This window comes from Plasmodium malariae (assembly GCF_900090045.1).
Source record: "Plasmodium malariae genome assembly, chromosome: 10".
NCBI lineage: Eukaryota > Apicomplexa > Aconoidasida > Haemosporida > Plasmodiidae > Plasmodium > Plasmodium malariae.
This window is the reverse complement of record NC_041784.1, coordinates 49,594-71,304: the sequence shown is the minus strand read 5'-3', so window position 1 is coordinate 71,304 and position 21,711 is coordinate 49,594. Positions and strand designations below refer to the sequence as shown.

The 21,711-nt window shown below is 19.2% G+C and overlaps 4 protein-coding genes and 1 pseudogene across 4 annotated transcripts, besides 1 other annotated feature; all 5 read left to right on the top strand.

Moving 5' to 3' along the window:
• Window positions 1-1,871: 1,871 nt before the first annotated feature.
• Window positions 1,872-2,824, top strand: PmUG01_10011300 (fam-l protein; the record flags this gene model as incomplete). Its single annotated transcript, XM_029005296.1, has 2 exons — window positions 1,872-1,958; window positions 2,084-2,824. 2 exons carry the CDS (start codon window positions 1,872-1,874, stop codon window positions 2,822-2,824), a joined length of 828 nt encoding a protein of 275 aa, XP_028861899.1.
• Window positions 2,825-7,795: 4,971 nt separating this feature from the next.
• PmUG01_10011200 lies at window positions 7,796-8,831 on the top strand (annotated as a pseudogene).
• Window positions 7,796-8,831: a sequence feature (PIR protein, pseudogene).
• Window positions 8,832-12,786: 3,955 nt separating this feature from the next.
• On the top strand, window positions 12,787-14,030 carry PmUG01_10011100 (PIR protein; the record flags this gene model as incomplete). The annotated part of the gene is made up of 3 exons (XM_029005295.1): window positions 12,787-12,804; window positions 12,950-13,729; window positions 13,866-14,030. 3 exons carry the CDS (start codon window positions 12,787-12,789, stop codon window positions 14,028-14,030), a joined length of 963 nt encoding a protein of 320 aa, XP_028861898.1.
• A 3,325-nt stretch (window positions 14,031-17,355) lies between these two features.
• PmUG01_10011000 (Plasmodium exported protein, unknown function) lies at window positions 17,356-18,329 on the top strand (the record flags this gene model as incomplete). Its single annotated transcript, XM_029005294.1, has 2 exons — window positions 17,356-17,442; window positions 17,568-18,329. The coding sequence occupies 2 exons, from the start codon at window positions 17,356-17,358 to the stop codon at window positions 18,327-18,329; spliced, it is 849 nt and encodes a 282-aa protein (XP_028861897.1).
• Window positions 18,330-20,306: 1,977 nt separating this feature from the next.
• Window positions 20,307-21,264, top strand: PmUG01_10010900 (fam-l protein; the record flags this gene model as incomplete). The annotated part of the gene is made up of 2 exons (XM_029005293.1): window positions 20,307-20,393; window positions 20,524-21,264. 2 exons carry the CDS (start codon window positions 20,307-20,309, stop codon window positions 21,262-21,264), a joined length of 828 nt encoding a protein of 275 aa, XP_028861896.1.
• Between the last annotated feature and the right edge of the window lie 447 nt (window positions 21,265-21,711).

Sequence of the window (21,711 nt, the reverse complement as noted above, 5' to 3'; positions counted from 1 at the left end):
ATATACATACTTAATAAGGAGAAAAATAAATATTTTACAAGAAAATTGTACTATTGGTATATGATTTCTTAACTTAAGACAGGTATGAATAATATGGAAAAATAAAGATTTATTTTTTAAGAAGACCCAGAAACACGTTTAGAAATCATCAATATATATAAAACAGAAAAATACTACTTTTAAGTAATTTCATGAAGGAATGTAGCTATATACTATCCTTATTTTTCGAAATTCATTATATAATATATAGATATGGATTATTATATATTTGCAAAATGGATTAAATTATATTACATAAAGAGATATTAAATGAGAATAAAGAAGTGAGGCAATAAAATTGATCAAACACCTAAAAGAAACTAAATAAAAGAATTAATTAGTGTGGTTAAGATAATAATATATACACCAAATCAATAAACATAAAATAACGTTAATTGTTGTAATTTAAAAATAGCGTTTTAATTTTAGGTAAATTTTTCTATCTTTTAATTATTAAATTATTATATTGCACGTTAAAACTTTTTAATAAGAATAATATAAAATTATATATTAGATTATTAAAATAAATTTTTATGAAAATGATATTTTTATAAGCATCATCTTCTCTTTAGCTCTTAAGAAAATAATCTATTTGTGAAAAATGGGCTTTTTCCATTAAAAGTATTTTTTAAAAAATGTTATATTTTTATATATGTATATTGTTTTATTAAGATATACCTCTAAAATGCATTTCAAGCATTATGTATTTTAAATGAATAAACATAAAATAATAAATTTATTTGAAAATTGTAAATTGAAAAATTATTAAACCACACTTTTTAGTAAATTACATTTTTGTGCTTTATCATTTGTTACAAGTCACTTGTGCTCTGTATATTATTTGTAAATTTATTTCTTATGATATATTTCTAAATTGATCAAATTATTTTTACTGTATCTGTGCTACTTATACATTTAATCTCCTTTCTCTTTTTTATATTTTTTGACTATATAATTATTTCTACTAAATGTATACAGTTAATTAAAAAAAAAAAAAAATTATGTAGTTCATTATAAATATTCGTCATTTAGAAATAATGGTATAAATTAAATTTTATTAAACCTATATCTTTCAAAAAATTTCGCAAAAAAAGAAAAATTAGGTCTTACATAAGGTTATATATTTTTTCAGAGATTAGATATTTCGATAATATTATATTCTTTATGCATAGTATAGACTAAAAAAGTTTGTATGTTCTTTATACGTAAATAAAACATGTCGACATATTAACATATAACAGAATATTCCATAAAACATAGTTATCTTCATTTATTATTACTATTATTATTTTCTTATAATTAACACTTTTTTAGAAAGAAGTTCTTCCAAAATATCATACTGATAAAATTATAATACTTAATGACATTATATTCTTTAGTTATCCCTTTGGAATATGCAGCATTGTATTTTATATATATACTATACGTTCCATATGGTATATAAACTCCATATTTCCTTATAATATGAAAACGTTATTTTTTTCATAGTTTATTTTTAAAAAAATTAATAAAAAAATTATTTAATTAGTGGATTACATTAAATAATTAAATTACATATTTCGAATATTTTTGCATGAATTAAAATTATTTTATTTAATTGAAAGTTATTTTTTTTAATAAACACTATTACGTTAAAGATCATATAATACCTTTTTAATATTATTTTAATATATCAGTGTTATATTCTGTATTTATATAAATTCTATTAAGTACGTATCAAAAAAAAAAAAATTAATTTTAAATAAATATCATATCGTTTGTCTTTAGAAGGATATTGCATAGCTGTTAATATATTTTTTACTAAATATATTAATATATTAAAAAAACATACCATGGAAAAAAGCATTATGATTTTCTTATTTATTAAAATAGTTGTATTTAACTTTTTAACGTGGATACCCCTTTTAAACAATAATGTAGTACGATAAAATTATTAAAGAATATTTGTATAATTCATATTTTTCGTTTTATATTTTAATGAATGATGTTTTCACAATTGTATTATTTATTCTTTTAATAATAATTATTTATTTTGGGTATTTAGAGTATGTTTAGCAAATACCAAAATAAGCACTACAATATTGGTAGAAAATTAGATTCCAGTACTTATGGATTACTAGAAAAATATAAGCAGGATAAGGATTCAAATGGTGCAATGTTAAGAGATGGTTTATATAATAATGGAGTGAACAAAAAAAAGGATATATATAATAATAAAAAGGAATGCACAGAAAAAAAGAAACAATTATATAGAGGTTCATTAAATAATTATGATGGCCATAAACAAGATAGGAACAATAAATGTTCTACATTTGAAACAAAAAAGTACTCTCGCCTTGAAAAAAAAGTATTCAAAGAACTTGATTATATAGATTTTCTTAAAGGCAACAAGAATATTAGTGATAAGACTTACAAAAAAATAATGCTTGAAAAATTATCATTAAGATTAGCTTTGCCTATATTATTTTTTTTGTTGTTATCAACTGTACTTATAGTAGATATATCTCTGCATTTATCATCTGAAGGAAAGGGATTTTGGGATCTATCAGGATTGGGAACAACTTTAGCATCATATGAGAACATATTGAAGCCTTATCTTGAATGGTTAACGAAACCCTTATGGACTTCGGCAGGGAGCACTTCCGCTAGTGTACTAGGAGCATTATTTAGTGTTATATTATATGTTATACCCTTTTTAATATTAGGTGTCACACTTATAACTTACATTTTTTATTATCATAGAAAAGCTAAAAAATTTGAAAAAATTAAGTTCAGTAAAAAGTGAAATGAATAATAAAAAATATGTACGTTTTAGGTCGCACATCTTTCAATTTGACGTGATATCTATAATATCATTAGTCATATGTATAATAAACATATATTTAATTGAAGAATCTTTATACAAGGAATTACACATTAATGTCTTTTGTAATTCCTAAAAATAATAATATATGTTCTTAGTTATTTTATGAATTTGAATGTTTTATTTTTTTTAAATTTATATTTTAAATTAATATGTTAACTTAATTATATATTAATGCATATAACATAAATTTGTACATTTAAATATATTCTTTTGAAGGATATTTGCATGTGCTTTAAAATGAAAACATAAAAGTATAATTTACATAATTTTTTAGAGTATTTTGTTTAATTATATTTGAAATAATAAAAAATTTGATTACTATTTTTTACCCTTTCCTAGACGAATATTACTATTTGTTTAAATAATTAGAAATTATCAGATTAGTTTTAATTTAGCAATAAATGAGTCTTTTTTTGTATTTAATGAAACGAAGTATATATTATTGCACTGATATGTATACGTATATTTACTAAAGGAAAAACTTAATATATATTTTGTAAAATATCTCTGTTGAGATATGTACTATACATATTTGCTGTAAAAATTTATTAAAACGCATTTACTTTTATTTTTTGAAAGATATAAAATGGGGAATTATTAATATATAACAAGGCGAAGTTCATTTTATATAAAGATTATTTATAATAGTTCACTAATTTAGGAATTCTAAATTCTTACAGTTTAATGAGAAGTTAAGAATATTTATAATTTTATTATTCTACATAATTGCAGTGTTATTTCGTTTATGAAAAAATTAATTAAAACTAATTACATTGCATATTTATAGATAAATGTAATGTATAGGACTCTTATTTTGTTATCATTCAAACATTTAATTAACGAATTAAATTTAATCACATATTAATAGATAATATGTACAAAGGATATTTATTCTTCCCAGAAATATATGTAATATTCTATAAATGTTTTATATGTCTAAAAAAACATAAATTATCATTTCATTAATTAAAATTAATATGTATTTTCTACAACCATTTCATTATCTGTAAGAATTTATTTTTATATTTATCCAATTTTTTATGGTAATACACAGATAAATTATGTAAATATTAATATTATTTTATGGTTTTATGCACATATATAGTTTACTTTTACCATAAATAATATGCGAATATTTATAACTGTTATTTTTTTAATAAGGTAAGGTAACAATATCGAATTATATTTTTTTTCATATAATTCATTAATATAGATTTGGAATTCAGGCTATATCTAAAATATAGTCTAGGTTTATTAATGGAATTTTAGTTTTAGTAGAAACTGCATGTAAGGGATTATTAGATTTATGCGAATTATAATGTTCCAGAAAATCAAAGTATTTCTGCATTTATTATTTAATTATTTCAATTAAGTAATTGTTGATTTAGTTATGTTTTAAATATATTACATAAAAATTTTTGATATAATAAATTTGCACATTATTATTATTATCATTTTTAAATAAGTAAAAGGAAAAAATAAAAAAAATCATGATAAATAAATATACCAATGAATTTTTGAGGGTGTAAAAAAAATTAAAGTATTCTCTTAATTGTATTAAATGGAACTTACATTTTATTATAATTTATTTGATAATACAATTTTTCTACTGTTTACTTTATCAGTTTTTATGCTTTAACTTATTTATACGTAAAAAATTCTTTTTAATTAGGTAACATTTTTGCTGTTGAAATGATAAATGTTTGTAAGAAATACAAGAGGTTGTCATTAAGAATGTAAACATATGAACATATACATTAGTGGAATAAAAATATATTTATTTCATTATACGAAAATTGATTTAGCAATTCAAAAAAACCATTTTAATTGTAATAATTTACTTTTTGTTTTTTTTTTTTAAGTAATTATAATTTTTTGCTTATAATGGATTTTTAATTTTTAATTGTGTAAAAATTTAGAAAGTGTAACAATAACACGTTACAGAATAATTTTCTTGTCATAAGAAATTTTTATGTTATGTAAAAATATTAATTGTTTATGTTTCTCCTTAAGAATATGTTTTCAATAGTATTTATTTAAACAGAATAGTATATTATGAATTCATTTATAATTTTTCCAATAGGAAAAATAGTATATTATTCGTACTCTAAAATTTTCTTTTAACAAACTTTTATATAACTTAAATTTGTATTTAACATGGCTATATTTATTTATAATATTATATGATTATTTTTATTTGCACATATTATTATTTAGTATCATAGAATATAATATTCTTTTTATTTATTATATTAAAAAGAAGTAAATGTAATTAATATACATAATGCACTTATTTTTTATTATCTATGATTCATAAAAATAATACACAAAAATTATGTATTAATTTAAGGCTATTTTTAATCTATAATAATACTATATTTTAAAGGAAAATTATACTTGGAAATATAAAGAATAAAAGGGTAATTTATGAAATAAATAAAAAATGTAATAAAAAATTAAAAAACACGGGGAAATGTATTTACAATTTTTATTTTTGGAAAGCAAAAATATATATTATTGTACAAAAAAAAAATAATAATAAAAACTTAATATACATATATGGTATAAATGCAAATGAATATTTTTTTATTTAACATTTCACTCAATTACATTATATTTTTATTTAATATTATAATATAAAAATATATTTCGTTTTTTTTATAATTATGAATGTTTATTGTGTTCTCAATTAATAGCGTTAATATATTCTAAGCTCAGAAGCTAAAAGAAGAACAACTATTACTAATATACATTTATGCAAATTTAAAAATTTATTTCAGAGTTTACAAAACAAATATAATATATGTTGCTATATATTTTTAATTTTTATATATTTATATTCAAATTTTTTTTTACTTTATTTAATAAATATATATTAAAACTTAATGGGTAAATAATATAAATATGAATGTTTATATATCATTTTATTATGATAATTGTTATTAATACAGCTTTATAAAAATTTTATTCTTATGAAGGTGTATTATATTATTACTTAATATAAAAAATTAGACATCAATTTATATTGTAATCACTCTTAGAAAAGTATTTTAAATTATTTGAATTCATATAAACATATAGCGGATACCATATAGAGAATAATGTTAACGATTTTGATAACTTATTAAGATTGTTGTTTTGGGGATGAATGATACTTTAATAAACTATATAAAATGATTACAAAAATTTTAAGGAAATACATAATACGAATAATAAAGATCATAAATATACTTATTTTCCTTTAAAAATAATATTGAATTCATGAAAATGAAGAATATAATTATATATAATTGAAAAATCATTTAATATATGTTTTCATAATTATTAAGAATTTAGGTAATTTTGAAATAACTGTTACATATATATTTATATTATATAATATATATTATCAAGATTATGCACTTATTTACATCTGAAATTGTATCTTTTTATTTTGAAAATATATATTAGTCATTGTATTTTGTTTTTAAAATGAACTTATTTAGCTTTTATTTATGTAATTCTTTACTCAGTATAATTCATAATATCATTGTACAATCGTATATATATTGATATAAATTGTGCAAATAAATAATATTATGTAAATACAATTGTAATATACAACAACGTAATATTTTAAGTTTCCAATATTTAAAAGAAGTAAAACGATGTGTGTAATTTTATAATTATAGTGTATAACAATCCTTTCAGGTATTTTAGATATAATTAATAAAATTATTCCCTAAGAAGCACTTTATATATAATTTAAATCATTTATTAAATATACATTTATTAAAGAATAATATTTTTTCTCGATATATTAAAATTTTTATATTTGTATAAAAAGTTAGCTTAATATTATAAGGAGATTATGCATTAGAATAACCTACTAACTTGGATAAATACGTTAGTTAGTATATTAATTTTCATCCTGAAATGTAATCAGTGTTTGTAAAAAATATTTATTATTTAAAGAAACAAAATACCAATGTATAACAATTTCTTTAATATGTAATATAAAATTGCTAGGAATATATTGCTATAAAAACAAGTATTTATGTTTATGCAATCGTAATATTAACTTCTTTATTATACATTAACACATAATCTTATAACATTTATAAATATCAATATTGTACAAAACAATAATATATTATAGTATAATTTATTCGATAATTATTCACCTAAGAATTTTTTTATTTTTTCAAAATTAAATTGTCGCATTTATATGACATATATAACAGTTTTATATATAATATCCATATATATATCAAAAAGGAGTTATTACTAATAAATATAAATTCATTTTTTAAAATAAATATAAAGTTATACGTATTATAATAAAAGATTATGTGCTATTGTTTTTTATATATAGAAAGTTATATTAATTAACAATGTCATTTTAGTAAGTTCAGATAAGCTATAATAAAATGCAATCTATAATGGAGGTCATATGACACATACGCGGTTTATAGTAAATGAAAATATTGAAATATTATTATTTTAATAATCCATTTCTTTAGAAGAACAATGAATTTTTGTTTATAGAAAATATTTTAGCACTTATATAACTCATATTTTTTCCTTTATTTTTAGAATGATCTTAAAAGAGATTTACCGGAATTTAAATTATAAGAAATATTTAATAATGAAACGACTTTTTATTGTTTTGATGAAGAATGTAAAGAATTTCAAAAATTTAAGGGGAAATATCAAGGAATTAGTGAACTCTGTATTAAAATTGAGAGAAATTTTAAGAACTAATCTACAATACTTAACTCAGAGTAGAGTAATAATCGTTGTTCATAATTCACCTACGTGTAATATTATGAAATATGAAAAATGTTTTATAAATATCCCAAAAAGTATTATGATTCATATTTTAGTAAAATTTGCTATGTTAAAAATAAATATTACTATGAATCTAAAAGTTATTATCACATCCATTACGATCCAAATGACATTTTGAACGAAAGAAAATAAAAAATGTATTTGTATAATTATTTTAAAAATCATAGCACTGCTGATTCTTGTGTTAATAGTTATGATGATTTTATATATATCTAATATGATAAATACTTTAGTTCAATTAAATCGCTATATAAAATTTACAGAGTGGATTGTTATAATGCATTTGGAAAGGATACTTGTTAAGATTATTTTACATGCGAAGAAGGTTATAATCCCAATTATTTATTACATATGTTTTAATTTAACTGAGGAAAAGGAGATTTCATATTCTCAAAATATGCTGTTAAATATAAATCAAATGGTAGATAAAAGGAAAATGCGTATTATCAAGCAGAAAAAACCATCACTTTTAGATTAATTAGATGTCATCAGGTGAGTAATCCTCATGGTAAGACAGTATGGTTATATAAAAGCATCCCCACAACACTAGAAGCTTCTAAAAAATATGTAGATGAGAAAATATTTAAAGATAACTTAAATTACATGTTTCTGAATTTTCACATAAAGTGTTAGTGCTTAGTGGTGAAAAGGGAGAACTAAATATTGGAAGTGATATCTCAGATAGAGAACGTAATGTGTAGAAACCTGAAAGGAAGTGAGTATCTAAGAGTTTATCATCAAATAATGGATCGAAAGCTTATTCGTATTCGTCAAAAAATGTTGTATTATAAGTTTTACTTAATTCCCCGTGTCCATTAGAAGGCTGACCATTAAGAAAACTGGATGCCCAATAAGCGAGATCTAATAAATTAAGGTTGAATTATATAGAATAAGTATCAAAAGTTAATATACTTCTGCGTACTATTGTTGATAATTCTAGTACATAAGTATGTTTATATAATACGTCTGATTCTCTTTTTTTCTGTCTAGGAATATTTGTTGCTCTATAATCACATTAATTATAATTTTTTTTTTTTTTTACAAAGTACATACGCATTTTACGTTAAAATATATATATTTTATACTACTGTTTATAATTAAATGTCCTTTAAAATTTACAACAATAATATAATACTATATTATATTTTTTTTATATATTACATTTTTATGTTTAAATCCTTTTTGTCATAGTTATATAAGAAGAAAAAAAAAAAAGAAATGTGAAGGGTTGTTTATACAACAATATAGGGAAATAATAATATATTTATATTTCAAGTTGTCCGAGTAGAAATCCTAAAGGATATTGAGTACTTACTCATGTTTGTAGTTAATTTCCCCCTTATTATATCAACTTGGATAACGAACTAGAATAAACATATTTAAAATATAATAAATTATAATCTATATGTAATACTATTTAATAAGGACAAGATAATAGAAGAAAAAATAAAAGTTGAAATTAAAAGAATAAGGATACTAGTTTAAATAGAAGACAACCACTAAAATATGAAAGATATAATGAATTATTCAAATAGCGACGTTATAATGAAATTAAAAAATCCTTAAATAAGAAAATAAACAAACATAAAAAATTTATATGAAATTATAAACTATATAACATAAAACTGTATTAAATGTGTTATCCTTAAATGTATAATACAAAATGATACATATTTTATGTATGATAAGGTTAACAATAAATTGTTATGAACAATTATCTAGCACGATATTGATAACTAATAGATATATAGTAAAAACATTAGAAGTTTTAACATATTCTGTTATAAATATAATTACAAAACTAAAGGAAAGTAGAAATATTTTTTTATTATTTGTATTCTAAGGAATTATATATAATGTACTTAATCTAAAATGTGATAAAAAGGCTTTGAAAGGGATCATATAAAAAAAATCGAATAACCCAATATTATGTACAATAATATATTTGTTTAACAAAATTGCGTGTTAGAATAACTATAAATGAACTTAAATAATAAGAAAAATATTATTATAATATTTAGACATATAATTTATACAATTGGTTTTTTTAATTCTGTAAAATAATAGTTCGTATTTATTTATATTTTTTGGTCGCATTCTTTCTTTATTTTTATTTTTTTGTGGTGCCCTTTATTTAATATATTATTATATTTAATGTGTTGTATTTTTATACAACATGAAATGAAAAACTTTTGTAAAAATTCAATAGACTTTATGATTATATTTAATTTTTATAAAATTCTTTAATGTAAAAGAATTCATAACAATATACTGATCATATTTTTATTAACATATAAAATATACTAATAATACAAGAAATTTTTTTATTTTTATATAGCGCTCGTAATTATTAAGGAAAATTAAATAAAAATAAAATTTATAACAGAATTTACAATAAATAATATATGGAAAATAGTAAATGAATTTATATAAACATTTAATATTTGATTTTATAAGATTTAGTAACCTATTAAATAGATTATAAAATAAATATAATTACGACTATGCTATAAATATAGATATATATTGAATGCAGGTGAGTATTTTTCTGCGCGTGTCATATTTTTTCATAAGATTTTTATTTATTCTGAGAGTATTAAGTAATTAGTTTTTATAATTATATTAAAAAAAAATAAATAAATATATAGATATATATATAATAAAATGCATTTTTTACTTTATATAAATTATATATTCAAAAAGAAAATATTTGACAAGCAACTTCTAATTGTATTGGAATGCAATTATGAAAATTTTGTATTATTATTAAAATACAAAATATTTGCTTGTTATAAAAAATGATATAATAATATTTATTTTATTATTATTATTTTTTTTTTTTGCGTATTTTAACAACAAACTATGTAAAAATGAAATATTGCAATATTATTTTTTGTACATTTTTTTACGTATATCATTATATAAACCATACTTTTTTTAGAAATAAATATAATAAAGTTTTACTCTTATTTTTATTGTGTGTGTGAAAATTTGTATAATTCTTCAATAATTTCAGAAAACATGTCATATATTATGCATGAAATTAAAAAAGAAGAAAATTATACTTAAATATAAGGTTATATTTACTGTTGAAGAAATCAAGGAGCAAAGATTTCATAAGATAAGCATAAATAAGAAAAAAATGTAAGCGTCTAATAAAATAAAGCTCCTATTAAGTAAATGATTAATGAATGAAATTTTTTACAGATATGATATTAAGTTTTAGGATATTTTTATTCCTATTAATGTAATTATATCCATAACGCGGTTAGCTACTAGTCATTAATTTTTTTAAAATAAATTATTTTTTTATAAATTAAGCATTTTTAAGAATATTTACATTTATGTGAAAATTATTTATTCTTTTTTATAACTATGGATTAAAAGTAATAAAAAACCTAAGTAAAATTATAATAGAAAAGAGGAATCTATATACTTATATAAAAATGTTTAAAAAACTGAATAAAATATAATTATACGTGTTTAGAGATTTATCATAGAGATACATAATAATAAAATGGATTTCTAAATATTTATTTAAAAATATTAACTTTATGGATAACTAATTATTTTAGTGATGAATTATGAAAATATTGTCTACTTAATCTAATATGTATATAAAAAATAAAATCACAAAATATAAAACTAATAAAAAATAAGATATTAATGTTTCCAAAAAATAATATATTCATTTCAATACAAATGTTAGTCAAAATTATTGCAGTGCTCCTTTTTTAGTAGTACGATACAAAACATAAAGAACTATTTAATGAATATATTAATAACTCCATAAATTTAATAATGTCAAAAAGCAGTAATAAAAACTCTTCATAATAAAAGGAGATAATAATTTGGTAATATATTGTTAATAAAAATGTATTTAAGGAATTTATTTTATTGTGTGCTTTTTCTTGAGAAATACGAACTATGCAAAACAAATTTTAGCCTCATTTTAAGTTAAACATTTTTTATCAATTTATTTAAATGTAATATAATAATGAAGAGTTAAGGCTAATATAAATAAATATATATTAAAATAATAAATTATATGTAAAACAGGTTATCATTTTCATCAAATTGATAAATATATTTATAATATTATAATCTCTATTATTTATTGTATCTATATAAAAATATTAATAAATAACCTTTAATATAAATAATAATATGATTGTATATATATTAATATTTTTAGTTAAAAATATGCAAAGAAAATTTGAAGCATTAAATTTTACAAGTAATAAAAATATAATATTAATATAATGTAATATATAGAGATATTCAAGATAAATTGTATATATCAGAGAATTAAATATTTATATATTGAGTTAAATGCACATTAGATAACTTTATATTAATTTTTGCTACTAATTTATTGAAATTTTTATTATTATCTATTCTAATAATATTTAAATGAATAGAACGTTCTGAAAAATATAATGTGAATTTTCAATTAATTCATATATTCCTAATTTAAAAATTTACAATGAACTTAAATGTAATTAAAATATAGGAATGCATCACTAAGAAAATGCAATTATATATATGTGTACATAGCTGTTGTATATGTTAGATAATAATTTCTTATATTAACAATGAAAAAAAAAATTAACCAAAAATATATTTTTAAGAATATTAAATGATAAAATTGTTTTCATACCTGCATGTAATATCGCACGTATAGGTATATTCGAAGAAACCTTAAATTTATGATAAGTAGTTATAATTTTTAACATTTGAATATGTGACAAAATTTTAAAATAATATTATAACTTTTTTATTTGTGTATGATATTATGTATTGTTCTGGTTATATTATATATTTAAATGTTACATTTACATAAGTATAATTTCATTATTATAATTTATACCTTATAAATATTTGAAAACAATTCCTAATAGATAATATATTTTTTCATTTTTAAATGTTTAATAAAATTTATGAAAATTACGAATACATTGTGTATTCTTATATATAATATATAAATGCATTTTAAAAATGTTTTTTATTCTCCTATTTAGAATATTCTAAGACTCAAGACATATACAAAAATGCCCGGTATCCTACAGGTTCATATCATCTTAAATTGTAATTTATATATATTCAGGGGAATATGCTTTTTCTTATGAACTACATTAATAAAATAATTCTGAAGATTTGGCTTTTCTATATACATAAATTTTTTTTTTTTTTTTTTATTTTATTAACTCTAAGGAAAGTTTTATACAATCACTACCATCTAAAATTTATTATAGACAAAATTTTGAGTCAAATAATAATTATTGCTTTGCGTTTGAAGATAATAGTGAATTTTCAAAAAAAAAGGCTCAATTAAATAATTATGAAAAAATTAAAAGTGTTCAAGATAAGCTTGCGAGGGCTTTATGTTATGTAGCTTTTACTTCAGATGGCAATGATTGTAAAGAACAGTGTCGTAATTTGTACTATTGGTTAGGCAATGAATTATTATTAAGTAAATTAGAGGAAAATTCATTTTCTAAAGTTATTGGAATACTCAATGATATTTCAAATATTCTTTATAAGCCTGGTAAATGCAAATGTACTTTTTTTAAAGAAACTAATATGGAGACGTTTGAAAAAATGAAGACTGCTTTTGATTATTGCAAAGATCACGTTTACATTAAGAGTACACTGGAAAATCATAATAATATGTGTAACAATGAATTTAGTGCTTATCTTGTTAATGCTGATAATACTTATAATGAACTGTATGACTGTGCAAAAACAAAATTTGTTACGTATATTATGCAACTAAAAAATCATATTCCCAGTTGTTTTAATGAAAAGTTATCTCGTTTGACATGCATAATTAATAAAGTTTCCGCAGAAGAACAAGATTCAAGTCCATATAATACTGCTAATATTGACCAAGAATTTGTAATTAATCCATCAACCTTTGGTTCTTCTCAAATTATCCTGTACATTGTTATACCTTTTATTGTAATATTCTTCTTTGGCTTCCTCTTGTATAAAGTAATTATTAATATAATTTATTAATTTAAATATTTTAATTTACTGCTATATATATTTGTTTAATAGATACATAAATAAAAAATAAATATGAAATAATTATTATATAAGCATATTATATATATCATTTTAATAATAGTTTACTCCAATTTGGTCGTGGATGAATACTCGAATATTAAAGAAAAAATCAAGTAGACGTAATTTGGAAGATACAGATACACTAGAATTAACAGAATACATGTATGAACAAAGAAAATCAAATTTGGATAGAAGACAGTTAAATGTAGCGTATTATGCTACATGAGTAATCTTTTAAGAAAGGGAAAGAAAATATTGAATTTATACTATGAATAATAATTTTAACAAGAATATTTTTCAATATAATCATCTAATGAAAAAGTAAAAAATAAAAAAAAAAGAAAACAAATACATAAATTAGAACATATATACCAGTAGACAGTAAACTCTGATATAGCAAACGATATATTAATTTATCTTATTTAAGAATGCTTTATTGATATATTATCTTTGTAAAAAAGATTAACAATTAAAATATATAGAGAATTACAAGTAATCAAAAGTATGGAGTGTTAGATCAGAAAATTCCATATATTTTGTTTTTCTAGTGTATATATAATTACACTAAATGATATTAAAAATGTATTAAAATATTTGCATTTATTGAGTTTACTAAAATTAAATATTTTATATATATAATAGCACGCACATAACTCATAATTTAAAGTAGTACAAAGAATAAAAAAGATATTTTATTCTTTGCAACAGTGCATTGTAAATAATTGTTATTATAAGATAAGAAATGTGCACGTGTGAAACAGTTTATATATTATATACTAATAGTAGAACGTATAATAAACAATAAAATAAGTTTTTATATATATTATAAATTCTACTATATAAAGGCGTATATTGGAAATAGCACATGTTATTAAATTAAATGAAACAACTTTTTATATAAATATGTAAATATAAATTTTTCACTATCTCTTAATATATATAACAAAAAGTTACAGGGGAAAAATGACAAATATAATTTTAGTTTTTGACATGAATACTTCTATACATACATACATACATACTACGTCTACATTGTATTCTTTAAGTTTTTGTGTTAAAGAAAAATGTTATATAAACAAAGAAGTAATCAAGTAATTAAAAAAAATTTGAATAGACACCGTAGAAAAATGAGATTTTAGTATTTTCTTTGATAAATAAGTTTATGGTAATTATTATGCTATAAAAAATCTAATGCATATAATTAGCTGTAATAGGTGAATTTTTATTTTTATAGGAAATATAAAAGTAATGTTGCACAAAAATCAAACTCATATTAAATAAAAAAGATTAAAAATTAAGTATTGTTCTTGTAATTTTACATTATGTATTATTTTTTAAAAATATATAATATGCAGTCAAAATATAAATAAAATAAATTATGTTTAATATAAATACTGTAGTAAAAATAGTATGAAAATGTTACAAGAGAAATAAAAATATAGAAATGAAAAAAAAAAATACAATATCTGAACATCTTTGACCTACCATTTGTTTTTTTTTTTAATTATTAATTTTTTATAAAAGTAATTTTCTTAGGAAAACTTCTGTAAATTATTATTATATAATTAAAAAGATATATTTAATGTATAATATTTTTATAATTACCCCTGACGCTAAATGCAACAAAGAGTATGGGATAAAAACCTACACATAAAAATATTTCTGCTCTGATAGTTATTTCATAAAACATCAAATTTATTTCATTTATATTAGTTGTATAAGAGTTACAGTTTAATATATTATTTAGGAATACTTATATATAAATCGTAAAAGCCTTATATTAATATAGTTAACATTTTAAAGAAAAATATCTATAGAAAAAATAATTTCCTAAGTTTTACTAAATTTTTTGTACATAAAATTTCGTTTTTTTGAACTACATTATTTTTTATTGTAAGTTATTCTATATGAAATTATGCATTTATTAATGCTATTAACTCCAGAATATTCTAATTAAAATATTAAGTTGTATTTTCGGTAGAGGACTCAATTATATGAGTATAATATATATGATTTTTGATTAAATATATATACGAGCTTTTTACATGATACTTTATTTTCTTAAAAGTGCTATCTTGTAAACTCAAATTGACATGTAAAATTAATTTTAATATTATTTTTCTAATTGTACTATATGCATATATAAGAGTGCATTGCTTAGAATATAAAATAGCATATATATATTTTATTTTTTTTTTGCAAAAATATAGTTCTATCTAGAAATATTAAGGTAAATATATGGAAAAATGTATGTAAAAAACTTCACTACTTTGCAAAGAAACATTTTAATATATTCCTTAATACTTTTTCATTTATTTTGGTATTATTAAATGTTATAATACTTTACGTAATTTATATTCCTTTCCGTAAATGTTATACATGTGCGTATAAAATAATTTTATTTTATGCTTCAAAATATTCGTAAAAAATTTCAGATATATTAGCCTAAAGATAATATTTAGTAATAATATATGTAAGAGATCAATAATTTTGTCTAATAAAATATATCACAAATAAATTACATGTTGCCTATATTAATGATAATATTAGTGAAGTTAAGCAATTGTTGATTTAGTTTACTTTTATAAAAATTTTTTGAATTTTTATGAAAAAAAAATTAAGAAGAAAAAGGATTTTTATTTTTATTCAAGATAGGGTTAAAAAAATGCACTACTGAAACAAAATTATTCTGATTTTTACACAATTTATATGGGTATTATACCATATTTTTTTTTCTTACATTTTTTATAAATATATTTGTTTAATTAAAAAAATAAAATAATTCGTATGTATAAAAACATGTTATTTACAAATAAGCATATAAACAAAACAAAAAATAATAATTTTCAATGATTATTATACAAAAATAAAAAAAATTTATAATTCCTTTTTTAAATATATATATCTTAATATATTATGAATTGTATAACAAATATGACTTTTTAAAGATATTATGAACTATAAAAAAAAGCACGCGTTATGATCAGTAAAATACGGAAATTTTCACAAAATCTAGATATTTTGAACTTATTGATACTTTTGCTTCATTGTTGTAAAAACTAATACTTTTTTTATCATTATTAACTACTTTTTCCGAAATTTAATATTTATAAAATTAGAATATTTAGTAGAAAAGCTTAAAAATAATAATTATTCTAGAAATATCTAGAACAGTAGTATATACCTATATTATATACATTGTATATTGTAAATAAATTCAATAATTTCTAATAATTAAAAATCACAAAAAGAAATAGTTTAATCACTGTAATATGTAATTAAATTGTATTTTGTGAATATATGCGAATGAATTGAAATTAAATAATTTTGTTTAAAGTTAATTTTTTATAAATAATATTAATTATAAAATTTTTTAGCATCCTTTTTTTGGTATTTTTTTTTTAGATTAAGTAATGAAATATGCTCTATATGTTAATTTTTAAAAAAAAAACATTAAAATAAAAGAGTTATTTTTCTATTGTTGGAAGTGTATAACTTGATGTTAAATTTTTTTTTTTATTGCATATATTTCAATATAAGTCATCTATAGCATGGAACAAAATATTATGTTTATTTTTTTTATCAAAATTTTTATGTTTATCCTCTTAATTTGGATGTGTCATTTTTACAGTTACATGGTATGGTAAAATTTTTTGAAGGCATTTGTATTATTTATAATTTCACTGTTTATTTTTATTAATTATTTATTTTTAAATGGGAATATTTATCCATTTATATATGAAATATTTACGTTTTTTTTTAGAGCAGGTTTAACAAAATTTTGGATGAGAATTATGGTTCTGATAAAAAATTAGATACTCGAATTTATCGATTATTAGGAAATTGTGTAAAAGGTATTTTTGCAAATGTTGGTGATTTAGAATTAAAGATATCATATAATAAAAAAAAAAATAAAAAACAATTATTTACAACTGATAATGAAAAATGGAACAAAGAAAATAAAGAAAAATTATATAGAAGTGCATTAATTAAGGAAAAATTGATTAAGCAACTTATGAAAAATAAATCATCCATGTTGCATAAATCATATAATTATTATGAAAAAAAAATAATGAATGGACTTAATGATAAAGCTTTTTTTAAAAAAATGATGTTAATTAATGATAAGAATTACAAAAAATTAAAGCGTAAAAAATACGGATTACGACTTTTTTTACTTTTACTATTATTCGTGGTGGTGTTAATGATACCTATATTAGATTTATCATTAAGTAATTCTAATAATTCAATTTATTTATTGACATTATTATGTCAGATATTAGGATATAGTTCTACGTCTGATTCTCAGTCTCTTCAAGCTGGCTCTGAAGGCGTAGATACCCCTTCATTCAGCTCTTTTTGTTCAAAGAATTCAACTACAGCATTAAAAGTATCTAGTATTCTAATATATTGTGTACCTATTTTAATATTGGGTATTATACTTATTCTAGGAATTTTTTGTTATTATAGAAAAATCATAAAACATAAACAAATTAAGTCCTTGGAAACGTTCTATGAGTGGTAAAGTATATGTTTATTTAAATAAAGAAACGTGTAATGTTATATGCTGCATGTAATATCTTTATTGACATATTAAATAGAAGAACAATTGCATATATTTTATATACGATGCTACATATATGCAGTAGTATTTGTATGCAAATAAAAAAAAAATATGTTTTTATTTTTTTTGTAAATATGAATGTTTGAATGTTTTTTATATGTAATATAATTTTATTCTTTCACCTGAATTAATTATTATAGCTTAATATATATATTTCTGTTTATATAAAATTTTCAATGAAAAATATATATTTATGCATTAAAATTAATATATAACATTACAATTAATGATATTTTATTGAATTCATTTGTTAATTTATATTTTAACTGTAAATATTGCTGCTTTATATTTTTTATTATTTTCTAGTATAATATTACTATTTGTTCCGGTTATTAAGTGATTAATTATTTTAAAATTTTTGATAAACTTGCCTTAATTTATACATAATGAAAGAAAGGAAACATATTTATTGTATGTGTATATTTATTTATTTTTTGAACTTTAAAATGCTATTTTAATTTTCATGGTTTTTCTTTGTTCTTAATTTCTTAATTTATTCGCTGGAAAATTAATATTTATTTAAAAGAAAAATAAAATAAATTTTTATTTAAGGTTTTTTCAGAAATATTTTTGGAATACAATAATTTTATGATTGTCATTATCTTCTCTACATCAATTATGTAACAGTAATAATTGAATAAATCATTTTTGTGGTTATAAATATTATTAAAAAGAAGCATTTTTATTTAATTGTATTTATTGTTTAATATTTATATGTATTATTATTTTTCGGACAATATATGTTTGTAAGTGGTGAAACAAAAACTACTATAATGGCTCTAAATTTATCAGGATAATAGTCAATAATATATATTGGTAAATAATATGGTTAAACGTCCTTATTTCTAATGTACATATAATAACTTGTATATTAATCTCATAAATAAATTTAAAAAATTTGATATATTTTAAAATTATGATAGTTCTTTGAAGCATTCAACTGTTAATTTTAATGTGTCCTTTTTTTTTTTTTTTTTCTAATGTATTAATATTCTTCATATATATAGGTGAAAATGTAAAAATATTAAGGAAATTCATTTAAAATATTTCCATTTAGAATTTATGCTACATATTAAATTATATTATAAATTAAGCGTTTTAAAATATGACATAAATATAAAAAATAAGTGTTTATTTACATCTTAAATATATATATTTTTTCATAGATTTAATAGAACATTATAAATTGAATTTTGTAAATATATTGTAAACCTTGACCTAAAGTACCTGTTTATGTAGCAAGTAAAAAATGTGTTATACTTCAAAAATCAAAAAAAGTTGTATAAATTATTGACTACTTCATTAATTATTAGAATTATTGTATAATTGTAATAACTAATATTTTATAAAATAGATAACATGTTATTTCAAAGTGTAATAACATAAAAAATAGAATTAACAATAGGAAAACGTCAATAAAATTAGAAATTATTTTCCTAATATGTAAAATGTTGCAAATAGATCTATATTCTATACGTTTTATGCTGTAAATTAAATAATCATTTATAAACATTATTATATCATATATATTTTTACTTTGAAAAGATACTATAAGAAAATTTTCTAATTGTTGGACTATATTAAATATCAAACTTATATATTTTGAATAATTATGAATGAATTAAAATTATAGTATTTTATTTAAAGTTATTTTGTTATTCATAACATAAATATTAAAATTTTATAATATATTATATGGTATTTTATTCTGCTGCGTATTGCAAAATGCATTGTAGATATACATATGTAATTATATATGTATCAAGAAATAATAAACAAAAATTGAAAATATATATGTAGTATTATTTTTGATTGAATATATAATACATTATCATATATATAATTCTTTTTAAATATATTAAAACTTTAGATATATATATGATGGAACAAAAAATTACGTTACTGTTTATTAAAATTTCAACGTTTATACTTTTAATTTGGATATGTCATTTTTACAATGACACGGTATGTTAACACTATTCATATACATTTGCATTACTTATATTGTTATTGTTTGTTTTTATTAATGTTTTTTGTAGGATGAGAATATTTTTGCATTTGAATAAGAAATATTTACTTTTTTCTTTTTTTTTAGAGCCCTTTTAATAAAAGTTTGGATGAAAAATGTAATATTCATCTAATATTAAATACAGAAAATTATCGATTATTAGGAGAATATAAACGGAATAAGGATTCATGTCTTGCATATATTAACGAAGAAATACCAAATAATGTAGTGAGAAAAAAAAAATATATATCTAAAAATAAAAAAGGAACAAAGGGAAAACGCAAACAATTATTTAGGAGTTCGTTATATATGGAGGAATTAGGTAAAACTGTTAAGAAAAATAAATGTGTTATACCTAAAACAAAAAAATATTTTGATTTTGAAAAAAAAATATTTAAAAAACTTGATTATAAAGATTACATTAAAAACATAAATCCATTTGAAAATAAGGAATATAAAAAATTAGAACGTAAAAAACGCAGAATAAGAATTGCTTTACTTTTGTTATTTTTCTTGGTATTGATTGTGCCCGTATTAGATATTTCATTAGAGACATATACAGGTGGTGGTTTGTTGGGTTTATTAAGCCTGGTATACCCAAAGACGATTACAGGAGGTCAAAGTGATCAGATAGAGGGAATTTTGGCTACATTTTTAAGCACAGATGGATGGAGTTCAATAGAAATAATATTCAGATCACCTATTTTGATTTATTGCGTACCTTTCCTTATATTTGTTGTTGTATTTATATTAGGGATGGTTTATTACTATAATAAAGTTATAAAATATGAGAACATTAAGTTCATAAAAAGATTAAATAAGAGGTAATATGTGTTTTTCTGTAAGAATGAATATAACATATATAGTCATATAGTCAGTGATATACTAAACAACCATAAAAATAACTACTTATATTTAATAAGTACAGCTAAATATATCGGGTTTTTATCGAGAAACAATAAATAATTATTTTCTTAGTTCTTGTGTTAATTTTAACTTTTGACTGTTTGAATATTCTTCAATTTTTATTTTAAAGAACGACTTAAGCTTAATCAAATATTTTGTCTCCATATATACATCTATGTGTCAAAATAGATTTCGTGAATAATATCTATATATTTGCGTTAAAATTAATATATAATAGAATAATTCATGTAATTTAATTGGAATGTAACACATTTTGTTTAACTAATTTTTATTTTTTTCTGATCAATACTAAAAAGATTATTTGTTTAGGTTCTTTAAAAAAAAGTATTATTATAGTAATGTTAGCAA